At 36.9% G+C, this 20,654-nt stretch overlaps 1 protein-coding gene across 1 annotated transcript in view; it reads right to left on the reverse strand.

Annotated features, from left to right (window-relative positions):
- The window catches only part of LOC122160793 (uncharacterized oxidoreductase ZK1290.5-like), a 43,447-nt gene that overhangs the window by 13,967 nt on the left and 8,826 nt on the right, over positions 1 to 20,654 (reverse strand). The window contains exons 2-3 of the mRNA XM_042819680.1: positions 17,886 to 18,134; positions 13,126 to 13,227 (exon numbers count right to left, since the gene is read on the reverse strand). Coding sequence (XP_042675614.1) covers positions 13,126 to 13,227; positions 17,886 to 18,134 — 351 coding nt within the window. The remainder of the gene's footprint in view (positions 1 to 13,125; positions 13,228 to 17,885; positions 18,135 to 20,654) is intronic.

Raw genomic sequence — 20,654 nt, forward strand, 5'->3', positions numbered from 1 at the left:
AAGAGGAACAGGAAAAAAAAAGTTTTGGGATGATTCTGCTTGGGAGGATTGCTTGAAAAATATCACTTTCAAATGACAAAACTATTTGTACAGATCATTTCAGTACAGCAAAACAGTGCAACGTGACACAGAGAAACACCACCAAAATGTACTTTGACAGCATTATCTGAAAGCATGGTTCTGTCAGTCACACTAGGAAATCATTTTATAATCTAAACACACTGGAAACTCCCCAGTGTATAAAAACTCTGGGCTAAATTCTGGGAAAGGCTCCTGCAGTGTAAGCAAAGAACAATTGGATCTCACCAGAATGAAAAGAAGGAAATGGTGTTCTGAGCAGCCTGCCAAAACTAAAGAAAAGTGGAACATTTTGCAGAAGACTAATAAGGTGCGAGCAACAAAATACAAGGACACACAATTCAAACGAACTGCATAACCCTGTTTTTATTCTACTAGCTTATTACTGAGATGTTACATAAAACTCAGAATAAAAACTTGAAGTAATAACTAACAAGAACCAAGAAGTTAAAATGTGTAGGAAGTAGAATGTGCAGTAGAATTAGAACAGCCAGGTTTCTCAACCTGACATGCCAATCAAAATACAACGGTATGAGTGTTATAAAGGCTTTTTTTTTTTTTTTTTTAAATAAACTGTAAATGTGCATGCATGTGAATTAAGTGTTGACAGTTCTGAAGTCAGACACCTCCCTTCAAACCCCAAGTATGATTAAGTACAACTCCCAGAACAGGCCTGCTACCACACTTCAAACCTGACTACTCTTCGACATGTTGCTCCTCTTCTGCACTAAACACAGCTCATAGGGAAACCACGCGCAACCAGGCTAGCAGCGGTTTCCTTAGGCTGCAGATTCTGCAGACTATTAATCAGACTCAATTCCTTAGTAAATGAATTTACTGACTGAATTCACATTTCAATCTGCAACTCTGCCTCAAGTTGTGTGCACACAGGAGTCCCATCAAATTCTGCTCCCAGCCGATTATATACCCAATGCACACCATGTCTTTACGCGTGTCCTCTTGCATACAAATATCTGCATCCACAAAAAGAAAGGAATTAAGCCAAAAGTTATAGTCATTGGCTAACTTCAGGCACTTCATGTGAAAGGAAAGATTTCTGGACCAAAATTCTCTTTATCCTGCAGTTAGAATTGCCCTGTTTTGAGGTCAGCAGGGAAGTACATGGAGTTGCCTTGATACGGAAGTTCAAATACAGATGCACAAAAAGCGACTATTAATGTAACTGAAATGTGGGAATACAAAAAAAGGAAGAATTCTGCTTGATCCAGAATGAAGTTAATGAAAACACTGGAGGAAAATATATAACTATTCCTAAATGTTAGTTAGGAAACCATTCAGAAGATGTGTACATGTTTTATGTATTAAAAAATAACACACTAGTTACTGGTGAGTTGTTGGCATTTTTAAAAAATCAAAAGGTTAGATTTACGTAAGCAAAATAATTTTTTCTAGGCTTACCCGATGAAATTATGTAAGCAAAGCAATTATAGTAAGCACAGTTATAGGTAAAGTTACAGTTTACTGCTAGTTGTTAAAAGCACAATGTTAAAACCCTTAACAATAAAATTTGCACCACCACATACAAATACAGGCAATTTGACTGTTCTGTTTTCACGTATTTTAGCACTGAAAGCAGACAGACTTATTGCACAGCAGCAATACCTTGCATACATACCATTGCTTTTTAAATGTGTTTTCCTTTGTAGAATACAAAAAGGAGAAAAAATACATGAGCAACTACATACTAGGCAGCTATCACTTGCAGAAATGAACACTGTTCAAGATGCATAAAATAATTAAGTTACAGTCTGCATTACAGCAACTTATATAATCTGTATGTAATCTGCCAGAAGGGGAAAACCCAAGCTTTTGAGTTGTACTGACAAGTTACCCTGCAGCGTCAATATTAATAAATTATTTTGACAGAGAAGTGAGAAAAACATTTACATTTTTAATACAATGGTGAACCAAAATATTATACACTATTGTTGAAAGCTAAGGAGTTAAAAAAGCATGCTTTCAATTTGCCCTTAAGAACAAAGCTTTTATTTCAGGCAGAATTATAACAAAAATCTCTTAGATAAAAGATGAAAGCTCTTACTAAACTTGTCCATTCCCACAAAAAAAAATCATTGCTTTTTTTTTTTTCCTTACAGTATTTTTTAAGATGTTTTGCTTCCAGCTGACTCTGAGTTGTCTGTCCCACATACTCTTTGCATTCACTGTAGGTTTTTGGCCAGAATTCCCATCAAGAAATTTTGTATCAGTTATGCTTTGTCTCGAATCTTAGTTACACTTACTAAAACCGATATTAAGACACTTCTATGATTAGTTGCAAAGGCTAAATCCCAAACTGCCAAGAAAAATGAGTATTTTCCCCACAGAACAGAAAAATAATGACTAGAATTTTCATATTTTTGTGGAAACAGCACTTTCCCACCTTTTAAAGGGATAACGATTGAACCATTTCACATTCATTAAACCTAGGTATTTTGTTTTGGTAAAATTAGAACCCTTCATTTCAACTTCATTACTTTGCGATTGGTTACAGTCTTATACAGGAAAATTGAAGTGCTTTAGCTTTGATATTAAATTACAAAATGAAATGCAATAAATATGAAAACTATTAAAGTCCGACTGTATTAAAAACTTTATTTCAATGCATGCTGGAAGCATGAATTTGAAACAATGGAATCGCCTGAAAAATGCAAAGTCCAGATTTCAACCAACAAGCAATAGATTTTACTTCAGAGAATTGTTTCCATTCAGCTGAATGAATACTACCATTTTTGCCCTAACTTGTCCAAATCTGGGAAAGACTGCTTCAGAGAACGAGATTATAGAGAATTTTTTTCACAACTGGCACTTGCTGGATTAATTATTATGAATGGGGATGGATTAATGGTTGGACTAGATGATCTCAGTGTTTTTTTCCAACATTAACTATTCTATTTTATGATTCTAATGAAGAACTAGAAAAGGATGGGCACAAAAATGAAGATCTAAACCCATTATCTGTGACAGTGTATAACAAACAAGATCCATGAAATGATTACATCAGCACTGTAACAACAAAAAAAATTATACATCCTGAGAAACTCGGTTGTATGCAATAGTTCTTTCACTACCTCAAAATACTTAAGAATAGGTAGCAGATTTCCTTGTAATTACTGTGCTTTGCTCAGGCACCACAAAAATGATAAGATTTGGAAGAAGCAGCTGAAGATTGCTCTCACTTACGGGAACATTCAAGTAGTGTAGCAGGTTCTCTCTCATCTCAGCCTTTCCCTGACAGGAACAAGGTGCTGGTAAGACATAGCAAAGAAAGCAAGAAGGGCGAGAATGTATTTATATCAGCTAAGCCTTTAAGATGTAAAGATTTTTACGAGTATGCTACAAAATCTGTAGAATACAATTTGTATTAGAGCCCCCTTTATGTGAACAAGAAAAGGTGAAAAAATAAGGTTAGTTTAAGTGTAAATGCACCCTTGCATATATGAAAATATTTGCACATGTGCACCAATATGTCCAGTTTTGCTGAAAGTGGAGACCAATAACAGTTTGTGTAACAGGTCTCAAAAGCACCAGAATGCTCCAGAAATTAGGCAAAATAAATACATCTTCTAAGCAGGCACTGTGTTGAAATACATTTCAGTCAGCGGACTGTCTGGAAGTCAACTTGTTCAATATAATTTGCCCGAAAGTTCAACTTTTCTGGGATAAAAGCTTAGAATGCACTAGCTGCAACCCTCTCTAGAAAGTACCTTTCTGAAAGATATACTGCCTTACTTAGAAAGTGATAGAGCTTTAATTCAGGGAGAGAAAGTATCCTCCTCACGTGCTTTTGGGGAAAATGAGTAGTTTAGCCCATAGAAGATTTTGACAAACTGAGATGCAATAAGCAACAAGTACGCAAATCCCTGTTAGCTAGTAAGGCTTAGTGAGGCTTTGCCCTGCTCTGTGACTATGCACAGACTTCAAGCCAATGATGATGCTTCTACAACTGCTAATAATTGACTGACCAGTGCACAATGATAGAACAGAAATTTTCAGCCAGTTTGCAGAATTACTCTGACTCTGAAAGACACATCAGAAAACATATCAGAAGGAAGAGAAGTAAGGTCTTCTCCATCATGCACATGGTAAACTTGGCCTCCACCATACAAGTAATTTTACCACAGTGTTACTCCCAGTCTTTCTATTAGAGTGGTTCACAAGTAGTTGTGTTAAGTATAAAGCATTTTTAAAGGCAACCTAGAAAGTGACTGGATATTTTTTCTTTTACTTAGCGTAACATCAACTTAAGTGGAGTTCTATGGACACTGCTGCTGGAGCACAGCAAGTTCCACACCGATAGGCAAAGGAACTTCTTCACAGTGAGGGTGATGGAGCACTGGAACAGGCTGCCCAAGGAGGTTGTGGACTCTCCTTCTCTAGAGACATTCAAGTCACTCCTGGATGCCTTCCTGGACGCCTTTGCAGGGAGTCTGGACACAATGATGTTTGAAGGTCCCTTCCAGCCCCTATGATTCTGTGATTCTGCTAGCCTTGCAGCAATGAAGTATAAATACACAGTCTTGGCATCACAACACTATTTTAATGCAACAGTTAGCCCTATCTTTCCCAAAAATATTTATCAAACCTCTAAATACTCTCTGTAACATTAGCTGTACAAAGTTGAGGTCAAGAAGTTTCTGTAAACGACAAAATTGGACACTGGATTTGCAGAGCCAATTTTCCTCCCCCTGCCTGCTCCCTTCACCAGTCAGAGACAGGAAAATTCCCACAGCACGAACAGTGCCCGTTCTGTTACGTGTCCCGTTCAGGCCACAGAATAAAAGCACAAAGATCCACTTTTCACAAGAGGTCAACTGTAGCAACTGTATCTTTATTACAGGAGGTTACACAGGTTGGAAAAGCCCACAGCCTCTGTGATATATAGGTTAAGAATTCCTCCGTAGGCAAACAGCATTCCTTACAGAAATCATAAAGCACAGATTTCAGCACAGCTTGCTGAAGTAATGAATGCTGCAGGCTCAGTGTGTAACACAAGCAGGGTGCAAGCCGAAGCCTCCACAAATAATGTAGGTGAGTTTTAAACAGATCCAGTCAGAATTGAGTTCTAAATCTATGATATAAGCCTTGCTCCCATTTCACAGATAGACACCAAAGGTTGGCCTAATTGCATACAGGAAGACTGTGGCAAAAGTGATGAGAAGACCCATTTCCTATCCATCACAACAGTACAGGAGCATTACCAGCCTTGAAGCAACTTGCGAGCTACTACAACTCCATCGTGCAGATCACCTCTGAATCATGATAAATTGAGAGGAAACAAAAGTCAAATTCCAGTTCCTGTGACTGAAAAATAATTATGAACATTTTGTTTACACAACAGTTCAGTAGTTATTAAGTTGCATAATGCTGCAATAGGAGCTAAATGCATTTTCAGTCTCCAACTCTGGCTGCTCATCTGCATCACTTCAGTGCAACATCTTAGTTACACTGACATGTTTTTTTCTTGAATTCTGATACACATCAAGTTACATTAAAAAATGCTGCCAAAGGCTGTCTGACTGTCTTCAAAACTGAATCAATTCCCCTGATGTATATTTCCCTCTCTCGTGCCAGCTTTCAGCATGTAGGATCATACTGCAAGTAGAACACAGCTTTAAAAAAGCCTGAAAATATGTTTTTATATTGAGAGCATTTTGAAGCATCTGTTAAAGGCAGCTGCTTGTGAACAGATGGGCAGACAGAGCTGTAAAAGCAACTTGGTACAGAAACAACCCCTGAAGGCAATATTGTCACCATACACTACACTGTGAAGATGTGATCAGAATTACCAGAGACTCAGCTGAATACATAATGGCAATCACACTGTGTACACCCTTAAAATAAGCACTCTGAAAGTAGCATGAGCAAAACATAAATTCTAAATCGGTTGTCCTCCCTGTAGCTATGAAGGCACAGTTTCCTAAACTGGGATACTTTGGGGACTTCCACACTGGAGAGGATAATGGTTCCCAACAAATACAAATAAGAACAAACCATCTCATGTCAATAACATAACACTGATTTAGCACAAGGTCTAGTACCCTGGGTTTAGTGTTCACAATTTGCAGAGCAGACAAGCAATACCTTTTCCCCAAATAATGTACATCACTGCTTGAGACAAAATGATATTTTGGACAAGGACTTTCCACTGAAATGTATTTCAACACTGCCATCTTCCCAAGGCTTCTTGTGTTCAGGTGGGAAACTCTATGCACTTCTGTGTATATGCATATGGAACGTACACAAACATACATTTTCTTTCAGTAAGCTAAATAAAAAGATTCACCCTAAATTTATCAAAAATAGGCTTAATGTGCTAGTAGAAAAAAAATACAAATAACACATTGCAATAAATCATGAAACAGAAGTCTGAGGGCTTATTTTTGCACTTAGCATTGCACATGAAGCTTGCTACTAAGAAGAGCAAAATATGACAAAAGGGAGTAGACATTTGTGCAAATTTAGATTTGTTCCCGCTTTCACATCTGCACCAAAATGCCTGATTCAATGGCAATTTCTTATTAAAATGCTGCATGTTGTGAAGACTACTTTGTGATTTTCAACATAAAAATGTGTTGTCATTTCTTTTTCTATATGTCTTTTATTGCAGTCTTATCTGATCAACAGGGTGTGGTGCGACCAACATCCTCACCAACAGCAACCACCTTCAAACCATAAAAACACATCTCTGAACTGTTTCAGATAACAACAAGCCCAGAGACATCTTTATCTGCGCAAAGAGAATGCAGTTCACAGTGTGAAATAGATGTCTTGCTAAGTAAGCCATTTACTTACTAAAAACTTTAATGCAACTTGCACATACACGCCCCTCCATACGATTTCTACCAGCATGAACATTTGTAAAGTAAGTATTTGTTGAAATGGAACATAAGTGCACTTGAGTTCATCATGGGATGATATCAACAGAGATATAAAATTATTTTTCAGTAAAATAAAAGCAGAATACCATCTAGAAATTGGTGTACTAGAAATCTGTGCCAGCTACACAAAACCGTATTTGGTTTACTTACCTCCCACCCATACCTTTAAGAACTGATAGACAATGCAGAAGGAAAAAATGAAGACTGCACCAGTCTGTGCCCAGAAAGGAAAAGGACATGAACATTATTAAGGATGGCCAGATTTCTTCCCTCACTTGGAATTAGGCAGAACAACTTTTTTCTCAGTTACACTTCAATGCTAGGCTAAACAGTTTCTGCTACTTTATGGCACTTTCTTAAAATCATATGCAAATACAACTAAAACTAACAAATTAACAGAAAAATTATTTTCAAGAGTATCTGTTTAACACAGACGATAATTAGAACAGTAAGGAATTTCTGATGCAAGCACAAATACCTTGGTAAGCAAAAGCTTCACTGCTTAAACTATGCAGATAAGGAAAAATCAACTTTCAGAAAAACAGCATTCCCAATTACAGTCAAAAACTAGCTAGAGATCCACATTCTTCCCAGTATTTTTAGATGAAGGGACAAGTAATCATGTGCATGTGTGTACGAAGTTTTCAAGATGATGGGCTAACCACAATGCCAAACTCAAGGTCATTAAAGACACTACATATGGAAAGGGTTATTTTGCTAGAAACAGACCAATTACCAGTGAGCATACATAATGACTATTCATGATGTCAAAGCAGTTTGCCCACACTGCTTTCATCTGCTGGCAGACAAATGATGCCTATACAGGAATGCTGCAGTTGTCAAGGGAATGTTTGACTCAATGTATGTATCTTGGAATGGGTTCTGTAGGCAGCCTGGCCTCTGTCCTGAGGAATCAGAGAGGATAATTCCACAAAATGATAATGTACGAGACCACAAAAATTCAAACCATAGCTTTGTCATTACAAGAATCCTAGCTGACTTCAGCTGTTACAACAGGAAGACCCAGTTATTACACACAAATGTCTCGCTGACCAAAATAAGGTTTTATTCTGCATTTTTTCTCAGCACTGCTACCCCATAGATCTTAAAAGAAATGATCTATGAGGCCTGTTGAACAAAGACATGTCCAGAATTCTCTGCCTCTCAGTACCGGACAACACATACAGACTCAATTATTCTCACTGTGATATTATGACATACAGTGACAGTTGACTGCCTCCTGTGAAACTGCTACAGTCGAACTGGAGCAGATTAACAAATCACCATACTTAAAACATACATACATATAAAATATATATTAATAATATGTTACATTTCCAGGCTTAATAGCATTGAAATAAAGTAATTCTTGACATTGAAGTTCTAGAGTACTTAATCCTCTGTTAGTAGAAATCCATTTTAACAGCAAGAGCTTTCCTACTGTGAATAAACTGCTAGCAGTTTGGTCTTACCACTGTTTTTAAATGAATCTATTTAGCACTGGTAGAGCCTTTATTCTGTACCATCAGAGACACACAATTGAAAAAAAAAAAAAACTGTAAAGAAAATGATAAGTATTATCCCACAATCATTTGTTCCTAATCGTCAGAGTAAAGATGTTTCAATAATTGCTCAATGGAACTTGCTGCCACTCCTCAGGATTAACAAGCCCAGGTGCAGAGCTCCAACCCCTACTTACTCTAAAGCTACTACTTACACTAAGGGACAGCACAATTCTCACAGCACAGTTAACCTGAATACGAATACCTCATGAATTAGATGCTGTTATAACTCATTAACATAACGACTAACAGTTCTAATACATTTCCCATATGGTTTAGGGAAGTATATGTACAATTAATAAATTTTGGTTCTTGATACTGAATGAGATCAGTAAAAGCGGGTACATATTTTGAATGACTTACTAACAGATAGCTTTATTTATCATTCAGTATCAATTCAAAATATGTACCCGCTTTTACTGATCAGGACTGGAGCACATCCTTCCCTAGGTTATTATGGGAAAACAGCAAATTTAATCACCAAAATCTGGTTACACTACATAATATTTGAAATATAACAAACTAAAAGCATAACCTTGCCTTGTTTGTAGGGAAGAAATGCTAGAGAGAAGAAATGTATAAAATATAGGATAACAAGGGAGAGATGCCATTAGGACCATTAACAGACTCTAAGAAACATACTGAAGGATTTAGTCAGGAGAAAATGTTTGGTCTGCTACAGACTCTATAGCTCAGACAAACAAAAAAACAACACAGGATTGACCACATTTCAGATTCAACCCAGAGGGACTTAAAATCCTGAAGTTGGTAAAACTTGCATCTGTCGTGGTTTCCTTATAAAAACCTCATGAAAATCACCTGGGACTCTGGGAAAACTTATTTACCCTGAAGTGAGATTGTAAGACAATTGCTCAGTTGCATTAGGAAGGTGAATGCTGGATTCAAGCACAATGGAGAGAGCGCTAAAAAATTTCTTCCAAGTGTGCCTCTGAGACCCCAGCCTTGAGGCAGCAACTGGACTCCATTCAGTTTGCAAAAATTTGTCAGCACACTGAACCCAAGGAGCACTTGCCAAAATTACAGTATGGTAACCACTCAGCTACAAAGTGCAACAAGACAAATACTGACAAACACTACTCAGATTCTTTCCTGTTTTAAGTTGTTCATATTTCCAGTTAAAAATCAGATCAGGACAGGTGATTCTTTTTAAAGAATGTTAACACCAAAAATTACTTTTGATGAAATACAAGAAGAAGATTCTTAAAAACATGGATAACGTTAAGCCACAGTGGAGATTTCTGACTGAAAGCAAAGGAGATCTCCCTGTTCTGTCACCTAAACCCATTGCTTTCCAGTTAATAGAAGCTTCTGACGTTACAGATAAACCTCAAACTTTCCTTAAGACAAAACAGAGAAAGCACTACAAGGTGCTGAAAGATTATGAAAAAGTAAAGTTAAGGATGCCTATATGTTTCAGTGAAAGCTCATGCATCAGTTTACATATCCATTTTCATTTGCACACACTGCATTCAAATAACAGTAAACCTGCTATTTCTTCAGCCAGAAGCATTTGGGAATTTTCTGAAGTTGGACCTGTTCTAATCTGAGGAGTTTTGCTTAACTTTTCATTCAAGTTTTCTGCTCCCTAAACTATTTATTCAAATAATATCGAAAAATCTTTTAGATTTTTTTTAACCTATCACACAGAGATCTTTTTCATCTGAGGACTGGGTTTTAGCACATGCTGACCCAGACAGGTGCATAGACTCAAGAACCATACTCTCTCCTCAACTGGCTGAGAAGATATTTCAGTCCAAAAGGCCTACAAGCCTTGTTACCTTAGGTCTCAGTTACTACTTGGTGACTCTAAGATGAACATGGTAGAATCCATCTTTGCTTACACATCCTAAAAAAACCTCATATCTATAAACATAAATGCATTTGACCATTGTGACCAATACAAAACATACTGTAACACAAAAAAAAACAAACCCAACCTGCAAAGACTTTTACAGACTCATGATACTGATAACTTATTTACCTGCCTGGTAGGGTAATAGGTAATGGTGATATAATAAAAGGCTATTAATAATTTACATTACTTTAAAATCTTGTTTGCCTCAGGTAAGTGAAATCTCGTAGAATAAACATCAACCAGGATTTAAATAGAGGTTGAAAGAATGAGATTTTCAAATATCTGAAATCAAAGTATCTGTGAATACAAAGAAGTCATTAAAGAAAATCTTGTTACCACAGCTGGACCAAAGACTTCGGTCAATATTGAGATTTTTTATCATCTTACCAGTCTCTTGCACATATGCATTATTAATCCCATACTACAAACCAGCTTTTCCACAGAGAATTATGTTTAATGTCATTGCATTTCCAGAAACTCCTCCGTGTGGATACAGCTAGTTGCTAAACCCAGAAGCAAGTTAAATAACTTCAATCTTTCCTTCATGAATGGATTAAGGAATATTATTCATTTTTAAATAGACAATCCTTAAACCTGAAGGTTTTTATTTTCTACTGTTGCTTTGCTTCAAGCCAGCCCCCAGTAAACATGCCCTAAAAAACCAGTATTGCGAACAGGAACCAATGACTACCTGCACCAAAGCCACATTCAGTGAAAATGAAGAACTCACCCTTTAGCCTAAAACTCTTTTTTTCCCCTCAAGTAAGGATTTTGACCAAGTCATATATTCAATTTGTACTGAGGCTAACACTTTACTCACATAACACATAGCAAGTCACAAAGATATGCAGTAATCGTTCAATCTTCAACTGAAAGTCTAGTGGTTAACCATGCAAACAAGTTATTTAACATTTTCCTCAGGAATCATTGCATTTCCATCTCCAGAGTGGTTAACTTTTGCATATCATTTCAATAATAGTTCCTGGTTATGGTCAGAACATGCAGAGTCTGCATCCCTTAACATAGAACTGTGTAGGCTAACGTTCAAAGGCACTTGATTCAATCAGACTAACAAATCATCTACAGGTGAGGGCAAATTCACCAAAGTAAAGTAGACCAGAGCTGGAATACTTAAGCTAACCTGTGTGAATCATGAGCCTACAGAATGCTTAAATTAAGAAAATGGTAGTGAAAAGTGACAAAGAAACATAACTGCAAAATAAATAAATAAATACAACCTCAGTATCTATAGATACCGTGCATAGAAACAAAGAATAAAAAACAATTCAGTGATTGCATTTCCAGTGTCTTACTGAAGATCACTGAACAGCTCAAAATCTTTTGCATTAGAAAGACATGAAATAAAATAAATCACAAATGTAAGCAATATCAGAATAAATAAATCAAGATAGGAATATTAACAGCAAGTGAAAATATAACGTAATTGCAGCAATCCGGATGGCATACCCAGGCACAAATGACATGTGTTAGCCTAAACACCCATCAGAAAGCACTTTTCAGTGGAAAAGCAAAATAGCTTGCTGAATGATTCACTCCATCATTGGACTCACTGATGCCTTGAAACATGAGGTTGGTGGTTGGTGCAGTATTTCTTTCAAAACTTAATGTTGTAATCCCTTACACAGCAAAAAATACTTTTTGCAACCTCCCTATGCTTAATATAAAAAGCAGAAACCAAAGATGTATCAAAGATAATTTACTTTTGTGTTTCCAAATGCAAACCAAAAACACTTCAAGGGTAGAAGCTCAAAAAAATGGGTTTATTTATTACCCAGATAAAACTGATAAAAGACATACAGCATGCAGACCGTATGGGCAGCACTCTACTGCTACACTCACTGTTTCAGTATATGAGCTGGCAAATAGACTAACCAAGAATTCTTCTCACGGTCCACATAAATTCTTTGAAGATCCAAATACAGTGGGATCACATTGCCTAAGAACTGTATGACAGGACCTTCTTTTACGTTGTTTCTAAAAATATTGTTCACACCTCAAGAGCAAAATCCTCCCCTCAAACCTACATGACAAATTTTGCTTGGGGCAGTCTACTTTTCCTATTGATATGAACATAAACAGAAGATTGCCGTGCACGAAAAAAAAACATATTGACAGAAACCTCAACTTGAGAGAATAGCTCCCTCCTCTGAAAGTTTCTGAAAAAGTTAAAAACAAAGAATTTGCAGTTTGATATTTGTTCCTACCTATCCAGCTTGTTTTGTTGACATTTTCTGAAACACAAATAGGTCCTATAAAGTAGCATAGTACAAGATAAAGTGAAAAATGACATCCTAAAATAAATTTTAAAAAATCAAAATGAAATAAAACTTGGTAGTGTGATTTATACTGACAACAGTGGAGGTTACTACAAAGACATTCTGCTGTAACATAAACATTTCAACATAATCTGTAGAATTTTTCAAGGAAGTATGCACACCATTAATCTCACAGGCAAAACTTGGAACCATATTACTTAAAAGCAACATAAAACTCCCTTAGTTTACCAGAACGCTAATGCTGCAATTTTCAAAGAGGCTCAAATAACTGACATGCTCAAATATGATCCAAATATGAGCACACAGCTCAAATGATTTTTATTTTTTTTAAACACCTTTCATTACAGATTTCCCAAAGCCTAAAACACATCGTAATTCCTTCTGCAAAGACAAGTTTTTAATTATTACATTACCTTTCTCATAAAGCTCCTCCATTGCTCTCCAGGTTTCAGCTCGAACCTCCTGATTGCTTTTACCTGGAAAATGAGTATCCGGCCAGTGTATCAAATAAAGATCTGGAAAAGAAACGGTACCGAAGTCTTCAAAAAATGTCAAATCACGTGAAGCAGCACTTTCCCTCCACAGAGGCCTCTAACATACTATTATCAAAACACAACTCCACGATCATTACCAAATACATCCACTCAGTTTTAATAAATTAAATCCTATAAGAATTTATTAGTAAGGAAAGGTGGCCGAAGTCGCACTTTTGCTTCAGGCTTAGGTTACTCTAACTAGAATTTCATGGTCATGTTAGTATAAGCTTTCAACATATAACAGGTCCCATTTAAATTAAAGGGATTTTGGTCATTAGTTTATTAAGACTTGACTACCACTGCAGTGCTACAAGTCTTAAAGTTCAGAGAAGGTAACGTTGCTCAGCACGCAATGTTGGCATCATTCTATGACGCTTATTGTAATTTGGGCTTTTTTTTACAATAAAAAATACTTTGCAATTAGAAACATACACATTCAGGACTAGAAAGCATCTATGGATCACAAAATACAGCCCTTCTGACTGCAAGAAGAGTTCGTTGAAGTGGGGAAATGGTACCTTATCTCTGATACACAGGGTAAAATAGTCTTTCTGCCAGTCATGCACTAACCACCACAGCACAGCTAGCCGTGGAAGAATAGCAGAATATAGCCATAAGATACAGAACTGCCACTGTATTTGAGAAACTAAGCATAGCTATTTTAAACGAGAATCTGTGTACTTCGAATGCGTGTCAGAAAACTTTCCATAACACGTCTGGAGCGATAAGAGCAATAAGCACCTCACAAACCAAACTCTACCATTTCACCTTCGCTCATACACACATTCACAACTGCACCCACACATTTTCATTTGCTGAAGGTATTTCTTCCCCTGGGGGACTACATGAACACAAAACCTTCTAATTTCAGAGGCAAGAAATGAGTTTATAATAATAATCAAAACAGCTTAATATTAGTCAAGAATTGTATAGCTATCAGTGGCCGTTTTTAGGAACAGACTACATTTTTTATCTGCTGAGAATGACACGGACATAGACTTTGCTTTGTTGTAGAGGGACAAAGAAATACTCTGAGGTCTCTTACAACCATATTCTTAATAAACCTAACTCAAAAAATGATTCATGCTATCAAGATGCACTTAAGAAAATCACAACTGACTGCTATATTTACCAGCTTTTTAAAGCATGCTTTACAGACAATCAAGTTATGGTGGTGCAGTACTAATTGAGGACCTAAAGTTCAAATGACAAAACACAGCTGCAGGAAAACTAACCTTCACACAAGAACAACTTTCACACATTTAAAACAGAGTGGTTTATGACTACTTAGTGGTTGTGGCACCTACAGATAACACAATTTCTATTAATTCAGAAGTAAAGGGACTTTTCACATATAAAGGGCACAGAAATTAAAGTCTATGATTCTATTCAAATTGCTAACATTATGTATATGTATATATAGTGATCAGCATGAAGCAGCCTCCAAAACATTCTGTATCAATTCATGATCTGAATTGGGTGTATTATCATCACTAGGATGCAAGAAATTATCAAGACATGGTACACCAAGTGTGCTGATACAACCAAGATAAGTCCAGTTCCAGCTGTGCATCTGGGATAGGTTAAATTTGGTTGGATCTGACAGAATCAGAACAGGCAGAAGGAAAAAAATTGTTTATGAACTCAATAACCCACAAATCACATTCAAGAAGTTACTTTGAAGGTTTGATCTAAATCCCAAGGAATGTATTCTGCTGCTGCCAAACCCATAAGATTTGCTGCCATTTCTTACTGGTTTACAATGACTGCTAGTTGGAGTACCGCATTTAGAAAACAGAAGAAGAATCTCTGTTATAACCAGTGCCCACAAATTAAAAAAAATATATCCAGTTTCTCATGGATATTTAATCTACTGATTCAAACAAAAACCCTGGAACACTGCTTTCCTAATACCATTTGCCCAAAAGCGCCTATGAGAGAAGTTTTGTAACAGTATTGACATGGAATAATTTCTCTTAAAAAGCAGTGACTGCCTCCTATCAGTTTCACAGATTTATCCATTAGCATTATATTACTTTTTGGTGTGGCTACATGGACTCTCAAGGACACGAGTGGAGCTTTCCTTGAGACAAAGACCTTCACTGCACAGTTGGCTGCCAGGCTCCTACAGATCTGCAGCTCTGAAGGTCTGCAAATAAAGGTGCAACTTCACAATATGTTACCTAGAATCTTACAAGATATATGAATCAAGTATTCCTATGGAAATACTGTGAATATGCATGTATTTGGTTAACATATGATGAAATCAGGAAATCTAGAGCAATACTCTGCTCTGCTTTCCATGCTTTACTTCAAGAAAAACTGCTGGCTTTAACAGATGCTTGAAACTAAATAATTTACTTTCCTAAATAAGCCTAGACATAAATAGCCCTGCTATTACTACAACTTTTCTTGAACAAAAAGAGAGCAAGGGTATCTAAGTTTAGGTCCACAAGCTTATAACTGTATTTTCCAACTAGTCTTCTGCATTTTTTCTGTAAGTCTCAAAACATTCAACAAAAAGCTCTCGGCTTTCTTAAATCATTTGAAATGTTCACGTTTCAACATATTGCTACTTTCTGCTTGAAAACCCCTCCAACAGTACTTTCCACCTGGGTCTTTTCAGACAGGAGGAACACAGAACCTAAAGCAGGATGTTTTTTACAAAACCATGAAACACATTGTGAATTTTACCTCCTTTCAGGGTCTACTTCACCAGCACGCGTGGCACAGAACACAGAACTCAGTTGCACCTCTTTCACACAACCACAGAATAATTATTACGCAGCCTTTTCTGTCTTCCCATCCTTCTTGTAAAGGTCACCATCCTCACTGACAGATCCATGAATTTCACATGAAATATTCCCTAACACATCACAGTTTATAAATTGTTAAGTTCAAACAAACTTAGTATTAATTTAGCTCACTATTTCTGACTAATTGGTCAGTCAGGAAGAGCTTTATAGATTACTGAAACATTAGCGGAAGAAAGGAAAGGAAGAAAAGGAGAGAAAATAGACAAGTGGGAACAGAAGATGAAGAGTACTGAACAGTGGGGCATATTGTGCAGGCACCTGTAATAACTCTTAAATTTGTCTCAATAATGTGAGCAAAAGAAGTCTCAGAGCCGAACACAGAATGAAGTTCTGTTTATTCCAGACAAAGGATTCTCTCATTTGACAACAATATTAGTGCAATTCTTGCTCCCACATTTTTGTCCCTTCAATTCCTGCTGAACCATGGAAGCCACGTCTAAAGTGAAATTTTCCATGAGCACAGACTTTAATCAGTCTACTTACTACCTGAGAAAATAAAAGCAAATTAGAGTACTGAGAGAAATCACTGAGAAAGATTTCCTGGAAGTGAGTCAAGTTTTCCTCTCATTGGCATTCAGCACCAGTGCCACAGCAAGCAGAGGAAAAAAGAAAGCAAACAAAACAAGTAGAAAGAAGAGAGAAAGAAACATGCTATTTCTTAATTTTGAGGACAGAGCTAAGGATTGGAACACTGATCATGAAAATCCTCTTGTAGAAACTTCTATTTGCACGAGACTGAGAAAGAGATATTAATTCATTCTGCTTTATTCTGTGGTTGTGCAGGAAGCTCAGGAATACATTTCCACAAGGAATAGAGCCAAAAATCTGCATATAAATATACAGATCTTTAACAGATATGGGTTTTGTTCCTACACCTTGCAGAGTATCAAGCTAAATAGCCAGTGAATACAAGTGCACAGTGTAAAGCAAAAGAAGGAAGTATGTGTTTTCAGGACACTAACAGGTAATAGTTGATCAATTAATCCTTGTCAGCATAAACATCCTCTCCAATATCATCAGTTTAGATAAGTACTTTAAATTCACCTTCTTCCATTTTCCTTCCATTGTTCTACCTAGCTAGAAAGAACTAAAAGCATTTTGAAATACATAACTTACTTTTTATCAAGTACCACCACTCCTTGTCTGGGATGTGTTACGTAAAATTGAGTCGCCTACTGCTGCTCACTGCCTGTCTAATACAACAGCAAGACACCACATCTTTGAATATGAAAAGTTTGTGACCAGGGTATATTTTAAAGCAAGTCTAATATGGTATCAGACTGAGTCTTCTGGTCTTTTTCCCCCAAAGTGTACTGCATCAACAGATCAAACCAAAGGCAGATACCCAGAAATTTTACAAGTATCAATAGTCTCACAAAATAACTTTTAGAAAGGACACCCATTCCCTGAGATGCAGCAGACCACAAGAGCTTACGCATTTTTGTTTCCCAATTAAAAAAATATTGCCAAGTCTGTGAATTCGTGTTCTTCCACAGGTTTGTGGTGTTTTCAGCAAAAAAATATAGCTCTAATTTATTTAGTGAATACTCAAATTAACAATGAAATGTACTTTTACAAAAAAAAAAAGAAACGTACCTTTTTCCATTTTAAAAGATGTGCAACAAGGAAAAATTCTGTACTCTCAGTTATATGTACATAAATTTCCTCAAGAACAGAAGAAATCTGTGAATGTGTAAATTAGGGCAGAGTTTGGCTCTCACAATCTATCTGCAACATAACATTCTTTCCAGAACTCATTTATCTTTCTCATCTCTACTCACATGGCAGGTATAGCAAATAAGCTATATGAAAAATGCATACCAAGATATTCAACACCAAGCCTTTCACATGACTCCAAGCAGGCTTTTTTTGTGTTTTCATAGCCATAATCACTGTGCCACAGTTTGGTAGTTATCCAGAGGTCCTCCCGCTTCACACCACTTTCTTTGATAGCTTTTTGGAGGAGAGATTCACAGCCATATCTTTTTGCTGTGTCAATATGACGAATGCCGCACTGCCGTAATGCATGGACCACAGCATCATGGGAATAGCCACCTTGATGGGAAGTACCTAAAGGAAGTCAGAAGTGAAAGGTGAGCAACATATTTCATACATTATTTTGTTTTATAAGTATTGCCTCAGAATGTTGTTACTGAATTGCCACTTCACAACAGTAAAGAAATGGGAACTGATGAGCAGTGTGCCATACAGATCTCTAGGATGGGAAAACACATAAGATGCTACAATGCTGATGCTGGTCAGAAGTAACCCCAACAGAATCAAAGATGAACAGTAAAGGAGTGGGGGGGAGGATGAAGACCATAAAAGAAAACAGACACATAAAAGAAAAGAAAAGACCATAAAAGAAAATCCATATGTGACATTTAGTTTTCAAACAGAAGCACAAGATTTTCAGATAAAAATATTAACAATTTGAAAATTATATATATAACTTGAAAACAACTCACTCTGCAAAAAGTATACCCTGAAACATTTACTCTGTTGACCTCCTTGAAGCTCCTCCTGGTAGCTTCAAGATATTACTGCACTGTACAACCCCAGGCTGGGCCAAACCACATGTGCAATTCACATAATGTCAAACTCAGAAATACCCAAAACAATGCAATCTTAAACAAGAGTTAGAGATGGCTATAAAGGGAGTCTTGGTAACAAAGTACTGTAACTCTCATTGCGTAGATATTCACTGGATGTACAAAAAAGTGTATTTCACTTGTCAAGGGGACGGAAGGAGGAGGAGACTTGGCAGGAAAAGCAGTCAGCAGGAGGACTGCCAGATAAAGAATTGGTTGAGAGCATAGAGGATGGTATTTCTCCTTACCCTTTCCTGTTAGTTGTTTTTTTTTTTTTTTTTTGCCATGAGCCCCTCACCCACTCACCTCTACTCAGACTTCTCACAAACAGTATTTTCTACAGTTTGCTTGAGGAAATGCTCAGTCAGCCTAAGTCACTGATTAAAGCGAGCTTTTAAGATGACGACTTGTATTTAAAGGCCCAAATTCCAGAAGCAGCAATAAGCGTGCAGATGGTTATGGCATTAACTTCAGGAGGGCCCTGTGCAGTTGTGATGGATAACAGCACCAAGCTCTTGAGCCTCTGCTGAATTTAATACATACAGGAATCCAGGTCAAAGAAAATAAAGTGAAATTTGTCTCCAGCTGTTAATATGCTCCTTCACACATAGCATTTATTTCTAGATTAAGCACATCATGAAATTATTAAGCATGTAAGTCCAACCAAATCAGAAAGAGTAGAGAAACAACTATCTTACGCTCATCCTTAGAATTTTCCATGCCTGGACTGGAGGGAGGATGCCCATAGTAATGTGTGTGACTTCCTTGCACACATTGTGACAATGCAGGCAAGAACAAGCACTTACTTATATTTTATTTATATAAAATAAGCCAAGTCTCCTAAATGCTTATTATTTTTTAAATTCCCGATCTTATAAGTAAAGTCTATGTTATTTCTATAATTTGCTCACCGCTGGTAGAACACTTAAGACATAATAAAAGTGCATCCAGAGGAGGGCCACAAAGACAACTGGAACACCTCTCTTATGAAGGCAGGCTGAGGGAGCTGGGCTTGTTTAGCTAAGAGAAGGCTATGGGGAAACCTCACTGGGGCTTTCAGAACTTAAAGGAAGCTTACAAGCAGAAGGGGGGACCAACTTTCTACCTGATCTGATGGACAAGGACAAATGTCTTTTAACTAGAAGAGATTTAAGTTAGATTTTTGGAGGAAATTCTTTACTCAGAGAGCGGTGAGGCCTTGGCACAGACTGCCCAGAGAAGCTTGGATGTTCCACCCCTGGAGGCATTCAAGGCCAGGTTGGATGGGGCTCTGGGCAGCCTGACCTAACTGCTGGCAACCCCACCCATGTCAGGGGATTGATCTTTAAGGTCCCTTCCAACCGAAGCCATTCTATGATAATATGATCTAATCTGGCACACAAAGACTTAGAGAATCATGATATTCTACTCACAACGGGACAATCCCTGGTTCATACTTGATTACTAAACTTGGAGTACTGGATTCTTCACTGATTTCAGAGTGATAAAACAACGCTACTATATTCCTACAATTTTGACGTGCCCAATTTTAAACAAAGTTTAAGTGTTTTAAAAGACAAAACGTTAAAGCTCTTTTCTCCAGTCACTGACAGACACTGCAACTGGTTCAATTTCTGCATCATCTAGCAATCATTTCTCTGTAACTTGTTTTACACCAAAAAGCATAAGTTAAATTGCACTTCCAAAACTGCTATTTCAAACTCTTAATAAGTGGTTTTAGATTAAAGCAATGCTAATCTATATGCACGTTCTATACATGTAATTTTTTCAATATTCAGATACTAAAGGAATTTTATTGAAAAATTATACAACTAGAATTTTAAAAAATTACTACACGTTTACACAAAAATCCCTTATAATAAGCTGGTATTAGTGCCAAATAAATTAGGTTGTAATTATTATGCCTGTTTCTGGCTGAATGGACTTCTCCAAGCACAGAATGAATGTAGTTCATTTAGAGGTCTGGCAAATGGACTCAGTGTCTTTTCATGCATAATAG

The sequence above is a fragment of the Centrocercus urophasianus genome, unplaced genomic scaffold (genome assembly GCF_019232065.1).
Source record: "Centrocercus urophasianus isolate 14NV4802_14NV808 unplaced genomic scaffold, USGS_Curo_1.0 seq_18, whole genome shotgun sequence".
Classification (NCBI taxonomy): domain Eukaryota; kingdom Metazoa; phylum Chordata; class Aves; order Galliformes; family Phasianidae; genus Centrocercus; species Centrocercus urophasianus.